The sequence below is a fragment of the Thermobia domestica genome, chromosome 6 (assembly GCF_964235325.1).
Source record: "Thermobia domestica chromosome 6, izTheDome1.hap1.1, whole genome shotgun sequence".
Lineage (NCBI taxonomy): Eukaryota > Metazoa > Arthropoda > Insecta > Zygentoma > Lepismatidae > Thermobia > Thermobia domestica.
The window spans coordinates 84,719,076-84,727,511 of record NC_137459.1 but is presented as its reverse complement, the minus strand read 5'-3'; the positions used below and the strand labels follow the sequence as shown (position 1 = coordinate 84,727,511).

General features: G+C 35.0%; 1 protein-coding gene across 1 annotated transcript; it reads right to left on the bottom strand.

Moving 5' to 3' along the window:
* Window positions 1–2,439: 2,439 nt before the first annotated feature.
* LOC145687702 (leucine-rich repeat neuronal protein 1-like) lies at window positions 2,440–5,897 on the bottom strand. The gene has a single exon (XM_081761157.1). The coding sequence runs from the start codon at window positions 5,632–5,634 to the stop codon at window positions 3,424–3,426; it is 2,211 nt and encodes a 736-aa protein (XP_081617283.1). The 5' UTR covers window positions 5,635–5,897; the 3' UTR covers window positions 2,440–3,423.
* Between the last annotated feature and the right edge of the window lie 2,539 nt (window positions 5,898–8,436).

Below are 8,436 nucleotides of genomic sequence, written 5' to 3'. Positions count from 1 at the left end.
GTTGCTTGGGGTTGCCAACGACAGGATAACTTCTTCTCTAAAATCTTTTATACTAAGAGATTTCTCTGGAATAATAGGCGAAGGTGTCAAAATGAGCAAGTGGAAAGACATGAGGGAAGTATTGATGCCTTCAACAAAGCACTGCACAACTGTCTGCATCCAAACAAACAGGAGAGGTGAAGGTAAAGCAAAAGCTCAATACATTGTCGATTACAATATAGGGAAGTCTTCAATGGATATATATATATATATATATATATATATATATATATATATATATATATATATATATATATATATATATATATATATATATATATATATATATATATATAATCAAATGGCCTTGCATGATACGCTTTCTGGCGCTGTAGCAAGTGACAGAAAAATCATTGTTGAATTACTGTGGGAACAAGATTAGTAAAATTCCTTTCAACAATATATTATACCAGCAATAAAAAGATAGTATAAAGAGCAACTTACCCACGAAAACTATATTATACATTGTACCATGCTAAAGTATTTGAGAACAAGATCCTGAGACGAATATACGGACCCAAGAGGAACGGGAATGGGGAATGGCGGAAACATCATAACGAGGAACTACATAATTTATATGGTTTACCTAACATTGTTAGGGTCGTCAAGTCTAGGAGGCTTAGGTGGGCGGGTCATGTAGCTAGAATGGAAGAAAGTAGGAACGCTTTCAAAGTCTTGACTGGTAGACCCATAGGAAAACGACCATTAGGAAGACCTAGGCGCAGATGTGAGGACAATATTAAGATGGATCTCGCAGAGATTGGAATACAAAGTAGAAACTGGATGCAGTTAGCTAAGGATAGAAGTCAGTGGAGAGCTTTTGTGAACGCGACATTGAACCTCTGGGTTCCATAGGCCATAGAGCTAGTTAGTTGGTTTACCATGCTAAAGACACAATAAAAACATTGAATAAGAGTGAACGAAACAACATATTATCCGTGTATACTTTAGTATACACGTGGCTTGGAAAGGACTATGAACCGTCCCAGGCCATGTGTATACTAAAGTATACACGGCTGAAAACGTCTCAAAACATCAAAAACAACACTGAAATCATTAAAAACTGAAAAATCAAGTTAAAAATGTCACAAAAGTTAAAAAGTAAGAAAAATGAACGTTTGGCCTGAACCCACCTATAATCCGAAATTACGCTTGGCAGTCAACGTGTTAATTGCAGTTCATTTTATCTTCGTATTTCTAGTATTAAAGGAAGCTATGGTAGTTGTCGATGGAAGGTGCGTCGTTAAAAATCAAACCTTTATGCCTGCAAACTAAGGGTAGAAAGTTTGAATTACTACCCTCTAATGTACTAATTATTGTACACAAAGTATGTCTATATACGAAAGAGATGTATGCAAAATTAGTACACCAGTCAATTGTTCTTTCCTTAGGTTGCAACGATAAAAATTTGATTTTGAACGATGTGACTTCTGTCAAAAATCGACACTGAAAGGAAGATATGGCTAAAAAACAAGGAATCAGATAAAACACTTGATTGAAATTATCGAGCGAACCTGCATTATAGTATGGAATCAATGCTAGAATAATAACTCTAACAGGTATGCTCCAGATGTTCTACTCTCTCGATAAATACTGTGATGGTGCCTTCAAAACAAAGATAGTCACTTCCCTTGATACATTATTGCCATGAGAGGATTATTGAAACTATTTAAGAAAAATAAAATATCTGTCTAGCAGTCCGTAATAAATTTTCGAATATCGTCAGTAAAATCACAACAAAACACATTTGTGTCAGTGAAAGAAAAAATACCGAGTATAACTCTCATGTTGAAAAAAAAAGATAAATAAAAAAGTAATGATATGGTCAAATAACTAAAAACCTTGATCCATTTTTTCCTAGTGCACTCTAATTGTCAGATACATATGCCGGATGTCATATTTTGTAATAGTCTAATTTATTGTAAAATGAGTTCGCATATTTCAGTGAGGTTAAAAAAAGAAAAAAAACTCAAACGCAGTTTTGTTCTTCCGCCAATTAAATGCACGTCGGAACATCTGAACTGAAAATGGATGATTGTAATTGGGCAGTTATCCTAGCAGCATTTATCTTTCAGATCACGACAGCTTTTGTGGAGAAGAGAGCAAAACAACGTTCTGGCCTTGCAACGTCTCACAGTAAAGTTCCGTCCGGCTGGGTGGATTGATTTTTACGGCACCCGCAAATGCAGGATCCGTTATGTAAGTTCGTTACGCGGTTAAGCTGGCAAAATGGAATTTATATCATCTGATTTTCTTTAAAAACTATAAAGACTAACTAAGTATATCTGACACTATAATATCCGATTTTTGTATGCGTAAAGATATGATATAAAGTGATTTTGTGTATATGTGCTAATTAATTTAATTTGGAAGGCAGAAGCAAAATGATGGAAGAAAATATTAAGTTCTCATGTTTATTAAAATGTTCAAAGGTGTTTGATATGTTTCCCTATGGTCATTAGTTTGGATACATTTTGTCTGCGAAATGTTAATCCGTTTTTTAATTATTATTATTATTATTATTATTTACATAATGTACTATTTCAAAGTATATGATTCTACAATGTCGTATAAACGAGAAACAAACTAGTAACTTCCATATATGTCATACTATTACAGCATTTTTCCGGGCTTCAGAAACTTTCCGGTTTTGCTGTACCAAAATATGTTTAACTATTTATGGAAGTGAATTTCATATGATTTTACATCTAACGTATTCAACACTTGCTAACAGCAAAATTCAGATATTCAAATGGATCTGTACAAGTACACTGTCTGAATTGACGCATATTTTAGCACTCAAGTTTCATATGTGTAAGTAATGAGTCTCTCCAACTTATTTAGCTGCACTTTGTATTGTTAAATCTATTCGTACCATGAGAGAAAAAAATCGTGCCTATATGATCTGTTGTAAACAGTAAAGTTAAGAAAACTGGATTTTTATATATTTCTCAAATTTCCATCCTTTAAAACTAGTTTTTGAACTTGTTTCATTTCTTCCTAAACATTAAACTGAAATATTTCATTTCATTTCCCATTTTTTTCTAAAGTAAATAATCAGATAACTTTCCAAAGTGCAACCAAATTACATACTTTTAAGTTCGACTTTCTTGTTAGAGTTTCTTGAGACACTCTTGAAGACACTTTAATGTTTTTTTTTTTTTTTTTTTAACATGATTATATATCACATTACCTCTTAAACTTTGTAGTTGAGGTATCACCATCAATAGAAGAATCACTTGAAGTCTAGGGGCGATGGACAACATTACTCCTGAATGGTTGTTAATATTACTCACTCCCAACCTCACTAACATCCTAATAAAATTAGGTAGTTATTGACTATCCATAAATGTTTGACATCTTGAAAAATAGTTACATATGCCGTCATGTGTATCCGAAGTTACTTTCAGTTTGTTCGACGAATATCGCATCATCTGTTAAATTAATGTAAGTGATGAATGCCATGTCAGAATGCGTGGAAGATGATTGGAGAATGGAACGTCCTGATAAAGAATCACTTTTTCGCATTTCAGATTCTTCAAGTTGCTTTAAGCGTTGTCGCCAACACTTCAGACCACAAAACCCAACACAGCTTGCAAGTACAATTCCTATCATGATACTTACTAAAATGACACTCAAGTAACTTCGCTCTATTCCTAGTGTTAACAAGAAATTCTCTTCCTTTGTTGTTACAGTGATTGTGCACATCACAATAGTGTATCCCTCTCTCTCCATACATAAAGAAAATGAGTATGTGACGCCGGGTTTCAGGCCATGTACAGTGTAGGAATGCATTTTGACACCCACAGAAAAGCGTACAGATCTTGGTTCCTCTTCTTCTTCTGTTGATTCATATTTCAACATATAGTTATTAGAAATCATATTTGACATATTCCACGACAAAGTCACAAAAGTGGATGTCACCGTTAACGGAAATAATTGCACATTAATATCCCTTACACGTAGACTTACAGCACGAGAATCTACACCATTTTGATTTTTCGCCATACACGTGTAAGACCCACTGTCTTCGTGATGAAGGTAATAAATCGTAAGGGTATGATCTCGCACACAAAATCTGTCTTTACATTTGTTATTGTATAAACGAACTTCATTGTTTGTAATCCAATGAACCTTGATATCTGCCGACCCTAGGGCACGACAATGAAAAGATACATTACTGCCGAGAACATCGTTATACGACAACGGAAATAAGGGGATGATATATGGACTGCAAGTGTTTGACATATTCACAAGGTGAGTAATTGGGCGATGTGTACCATTTCTTTCCGAGCAATACACATCCGTCGCACTTTCCTTGTCTTCTTCGTACACATCTAAATCTTCAATCAGATCAGTAGCGTTGGTAATATTTTTCTCTTCTTTGAAGATCAGCTCCTGGACCCACTTCAAACTGCAGTGACAAGTAAAACTATTGTTGCTCACACGCAGTTCCTTTAAATTAGGCACATGTTTCAGAAGATCACTTTCAATTGTGTACAAACTGTTACTTGAAATGTCTAATAAACGTAATTTGGGTGCGTTCATCACACTTTCGGGGTCTATATAAGTAAGAAAGGGATTTGCTCTAATATACAGTTCCTCTAACTCCTCCAAATTCACAAACACGCCTTTATGAATTAGCTGAAGGCTTTTCTGGTTAGACATACTTAGCCGACGAACCGTAAGGCCAACTACAGAACCAGGCGTAAGCATTTGAAACAAATTACTGTCCATAATGAGTTTTTCAACTCGGCCAAGTCTTTTAAGTGGTCCGTTTGGAAAACGACGGAGTGCATTACTGGCAAGATTCAGTTCTCCAGTGATATTGATTCCATCGAAGGCGTTGTATTCTAGTTTCATGATATGGTTATATGATAAGTCTAAAGTATGAAGGTTTTTACCGAAAACAAATTCAGGGATTCTGGAGAGAACATTGTTAGATAAATATATAGCTTCTAGTTTGGGAGTGTCTGTAAAATAATGAGATTTGAGTACTGAGAGTCTATTATTACGAAGATCCATGATTTTTAGATTTGGTAAAACAAAGCCTGATGGTAAAATTGTATGAATACCATTCCAGGAAAGATTTAGGCTTTCTAATTCTGGAAAATCTCGAAAGGCATATGCTTGAATAATGTGTAAGTTATTAATGCTTAAGTCTAAATGTTTTAATTTCGGCAAAGTTTTTCCGGAACCTATTAACTCGTTGATTCCGTTAGCACTGAGATCAAGATAAAGAAGAGAGGGTACCCTTTTTAACGAAAAGAAATCGACGCGACGGATACTGTTGTTGGGAAAACGAAGAATTTCCACACTTGTAGTCAGATTGCTGGGAAATTCAGATGCATTTGTCCCAATGCATGTGACAGACTTTGCTCTTCGATGCGCTATGAGTTCTTCAGCAGTCTTGCATATACAGAATTCGGGACACACGTCTTCGGAACCATACTTGCCCACTGACTCTGTCACTCGCACTATTGCTAGAGTAGTCACTCCAATCACTAACCACCACTTTGTCCACCACACTTTCCACAAAAATGAAGAACGTGATAGTGTTGTTGTAACTTCTCTGTCACGTACAATCATTGTCATGATTCCGCATCACCGCCGAAAACTTAACAATGTCAACTAACCATCCTATTACTTCAGTTGATTATTTGATAGCGCACTGAAACGCATGACATTTCAAGAAGGTTATCATTAGTTATTACGTAGAAAATATGTTATACATTCTTCGAAACAGATCGCTACTTCAGAAAGATATTTCGCGTTCGCTTTTTCCCCGCTACCTACGGTTCACGTTGCGTCAGCTACAATTTCGAGGCTGTAACGATGCCCGTGAAGCTGAGCGAAGCCTCAACGCGTGTACTGGTCTTAGAAGGGAGCGCTGTGCTAATATAAACTCAAGCGTAGGATCTGCGCAGAGCATACGGACAGAGCTAGAGGAGGGGCTCAGGGCTACTCTCTTTCTTTCTCTCTCTCTCTCTCTCTCTCTCTCTCTCTCTCTCTCTCCTTTCTCTGTCTCTTTTTCTGTCTCTTGCACACACACACACACACACACACGTACATATATATATATATATATATAGCCTCGACAGAACAGCGGACGAGAGTTGTGTTCGCACTTCCCAAATTCTCCTCCCAATTCGAAGCAAAAAGTCAATACGTGCTCTAATACCTCAACGTTATGCCAGTGTGATGCGGGAATGACCAGTGCTTCATAAAATGTGACACGACTTCTGTAATGAAAGAACGAAATTCGAACCTGGCTAACCAATTAAATTAACAACTAACGGGAAAAATTGTCGAAAGTTGAAGTTTGTTTTCAATATCAAAAACGCTATAGTCAGATGATCGGGAAAATAAATACAATATTATACATTGAAACAACATAAAAGTGTTCACTTCTGTATAATGTTTCCGTGCAGTTCTCAGTAGTCTTTATTGCTGAAGAAATAATAAAACAAATACATTTCAACCAACATAATGTATTTATAGCTAATTTCTAATATACGCTTTTACGAATGATGGAATAACTATGCCGGTTCCCCATTTAATTAAAAACCAGTACCGAACTGTTTCTATGGAACACACTATCTCAGAAGACTGAGAGATATGAATTATTTTTTAATACTTAAAATATCATAATTTAACCCATATTTTAATAAGCGTTTATCATTGTATTTGTTACCCATGTAAGTTTTTTTAAATATAACTATAAATTCAGAACTATATATTAATAGTTTTAGCTATATTTGTGCTATTTTATATGTTGATATTTAATTCGCTTGCTATGAAAAATTAAATAATAATGATATGCATTGTATTATGCATGTTGTTGTTATTCTTATACTTTTTTTTGTTGTTATTAAGTATAATAGTGTGTCGGTGGTGCTTTGGAAGAGAATTATAAAGTTCTTTTTTTTTAATTATTATTATCTATTTAAAGCAAATCAATAATGTATGTTTCACCTCCCATGAACTGACTAGGTAATTTCTTACATTAAAAATCCATGATATTCACTAAATCAGGGGTCTCCAAACTTTTCACCTAATTTCTATATTGATTCAGTAAAATCATAACAGACCAAATTATTCGAAAAATGGAAGGCAAAACGTTTCACGTTTAACACATATTTTGCTAATGTTGTGTGAATTAATTACTTAAAAATATTATGTATGTTATATCAGTAATGCATAATGCAAATTATAATGTATTTTAGAAACGAATTTACATTTTTAAACCCAAAAAAGTAAGTGATTTGTAACAATCAATGGGGTATTTGGAACTGCTTGTCTGATGTTTTCTTCACTTCCAAACTTGTACTCATCACTAAGAGTTCCATTTTTTTTTTCAACGAATTGCAATATATTAATATCACATGTTCTAATTTCGAAAATGTATTCTTGCTCATGTTGCTCAAAACAGGATTTCAGAAGCAATTTTTATATTTGGAAAATCAGGTTGACTGAAGTATATATAGAATATAACTAAAGTTGCTACTTTTCAATGGCTCTTGTAGTATATAAAAGAACAAAAAAATGGATTTGTATTTCAAGTTAGAATTTGATCGGTATTACCTGATCAGAATAGCAGTGCTTATTTTCACTGGGGCCACTGGTGTTGTGCTTACCGCAGTTGCTGGGCGAGCACGGAGGAACAGGTGAGAGGAGCTGCAGTGCATTCAACGGTGTTTCAAAGTTGCACTTTATATGTTATTAGCAGCCTGATATGTTTGCCCTTAATATAAAAAACGCAATGATTTAGATAGTTGTTATTGAATGTAGGGAGAGTTTACTATTCCTGCAGTAATGAAGATGTGTTGGGGATAGCAATATATGCGTGGAAATTATCAATGCAAAAACAACATAACAGATTCGTCTGATCAATGAGCTTCTATTGTGCATTAAGCAAATTATATAATAAAAAGATAGTTCATGAGAAACGGTTTTCTGCAATCGGGTAAGGATCTCAAGAGAACATGTAATCACAACCAACAACTAACTAAACTAACTAACACTATGGTATACGGAACCCGGAGAATCAATGCCGCGTTCAAAAAAGCACTCCATTGACTTCTATTCTTAGCCAATTGGATCAAGTTTCTATTTTGTATTCCTATTTTTGCGAGGTCTATCTTAATATTGTTCTCCCATCTGCGCCTAGGTTTTATTAATGGTCGTTTTCCGATTAATCTTCCAGCTAAGACTTTGAAAGCGTTCCTACTTCCTTCCATCCTGGCTACATGACCTGCCCAGCTGAGCCTCCTGTACTTGCTGACCCTAACAATTTTTGGTAAAAAGTATAATTTATGTAGTTCCTTGTTATGAAGTTTCCGCCATTTCCATTCCCGTTCCTCTTAGTTCCGAATATTTATCACAGGATCTTGTTCT